The 2,072-nt window shown below is 65.4% G+C and overlaps 1 protein-coding gene across 1 annotated transcript; it reads right to left on the bottom strand.

The window, feature by feature from the left end:
* Positions 1 to 244: 244 nt before the first annotated feature.
* ATOH1 (atonal bHLH transcription factor 1) lies at positions 245 to 1,318 on the bottom strand (the record flags this gene model as incomplete). Its single annotated transcript, XM_081960323.1, has 1 exon — positions 245 to 1,318. The coding sequence occupies one exon, from the start codon at positions 1,316 to 1,318 to the stop codon at positions 245 to 247; it is 1,074 nt and encodes a 357-aa protein (XP_081816449.1).
* Between the last annotated feature and the right edge of the window lie 754 nt (positions 1,319 to 2,072).

Below are 2,072 nucleotides of genomic sequence, written 5' to 3'. Positions count from 1 at the left end.
TCGGAGCGAACGAAGTCTGGCCCAGAAAATCCCCCCAACTGCGTCGTTCGCAGCCTCTCTCTTTTTCAAAAGCTGGTGGGGCTGATTGGCCATGATCTTGCTGCCCTCTAAACGCCAGACATTATCTGTTGAACAACCCCGTCTACCCAGCCACCCCCGTTCCCCATCGGGTCCAGCTAAGCGTAGATCTGGAGAGCGGCCGAAACCGCCTGCTTGGTCCCTTCAGTGCAACGGCGCGCGCGCCTTAGCTGGCCTCATCCGAGTCACTGTAATGCGATCGAGGCGAGAACTCCCCGTCGCTGCGGTGGGCTGGAGGCGAGGTTTTTCTCCGCTCGGGGGGCTGCTGGCCAGGCGGCTGGAGAAGCTGGCCCGGCGAGGGGGCTTTTTGTCCCAGGAGGGCGCCGTCCGTGAAGGAAGGGAAATGCAGCGGATCTGGCTGCAAGGCGTAGCCCCCTCCTGTCCCCGCAGGCGATTCTAGGGGAAAACGCGTCCTGCCGGGGCCCGCAACCTGGGCCCGGGGCTGCAGAGCGCCCCCTCCCGGAGGGGTACAAGGCGAGCGCTCGTAAGTCTGGGTGGCGGGCGGAAGGGAAGGGCCCTTGCCGCAAGGGGCGCTCTCGGGCGGCAGCGGGCTGTGCAGGAGCTCGGCTAAGGCGCTGATGTAGATCTGCGCCATCTGCAGCGTCTCGTACTTGGAGAGCTTCTTGTCGTTGTTAAAGGAGGGGATGACGTTGCGCAGCTGGTCGAAAGCGTGGTTCAGCCCGTGCATCCGGCGCCGCTCGCGAGCGTTGGCCGCCAGCCGCCTCTGCCGCTGCACGCCGTTCGTCTGGGAGCCCGGGCGGAGAAGGGCGCCGCCTCCGACGACGGCGGAGCAGGGCGAGCGGAGCCGCGGCGGGGGCGGCAACGGCGCCTTGCAAGGACCGCTCCCATGCTGCGGGTGGTGGTGGTGACGGGGCTGTGGCGATTGCTGAAGGGCGCACAGCTGCTTCCCGGAGGAACCGTTCGAACTCCGTCCGCTCGCGCGCTCGGGGCCACCGGCCCTCAGGAGCTCCTCCTCCTCCTCCTCTTCTTCTTCTTCGTCTTCCTCCTCCTCTTCCTCTTCATCTCCCTCAGGTGTACCCGAAAGCAGATACCTGGGTGATGAGGAGAGGCGGCCCGGGCAGCAAATGCCCAACCAGGGGGCAGGGAAGGCGCCGCCACGACTTGACGCCGTCGCCTCTTCTCCCAAGAGGAGGTGGCCTTCCAGCTGCGGCGGCGGCCCCAAATCCCTGCCGCTGCCGGGCCAGGCATTGGGCGCACTCGGCGCGCGCAGGTGGCTCATCGCGGCCGGGGGTGGGGGTGCGGGCGTGGCGGCGACCAGGGGCGCAAAGAAGTGCCGCTGTAGCCCCGCTCCTGACCCTTTCTTTCCCGCGCGCCCTTTCACGACCCCCGTCTCCTCCGCCGCCGCCGCTGAGCCGTTTCTTCCCCGGCGGGCGCCTTTACAAAGCCGGAAATCTCACAGGACATATAAGTGTCTGCCCACAGGCACACGGCCCGCACACTACCAGGCGTCTCCGGTTGCGAAGGGCGCTGCGCCCCTTTAAAAAGCGGCACGCGCCAGGGTCCCCCACCCTTGCCACCTCCTCCATACATACACACACGCACACACCTCCTCGGCGCCCCACCCTCCGCCTCCCACCCACCTCGCGCCAGTCGCGTGTCGGCTCAGCCATTGGAGCCCGCGGGCCTTGGCGCGTGCTGGCAACCAATGGGCAAAGGAGTCGCGTTTGGGTGTTTGGGTTTTCGTTCCTTTTTTTCCTTTCCTTTTTTCATCTCCCTCAGGCCCGCGTTGGAACTGGGGGCGGGAAAGCAAACGGGAGGGAGGGAGGGAGGGAGGGAGGGAGGGAAAGAAAGAAAGAGAGAAGGGCCAAGTTGACACAAAGGGTGCAGAAGTTTCTCCCTCAGAAAGAATCGCTCCCCTAATGTTAGGTTAGTTAGGGTGGCCGTTTCCGAGCAGGCTTGGCGACACGAGTCACTTATGTGTGTGCGAATGTGGCACGGGAAGGGGATTGTCGGGTGGGGAGAGGGGCAGCTGG

Source organism: Natrix helvetica (assembly GCF_964273705.1).
Source record: "Natrix helvetica genome assembly, chromosome: 7".
Taxonomy (NCBI): domain Eukaryota; kingdom Metazoa; phylum Chordata; class Lepidosauria; order Squamata; family Natricidae; genus Natrix; species Natrix helvetica.
Note: the sequence above shows the minus strand (reverse complement) of the source record. Positions and strands in the feature narration are given on the sequence as shown.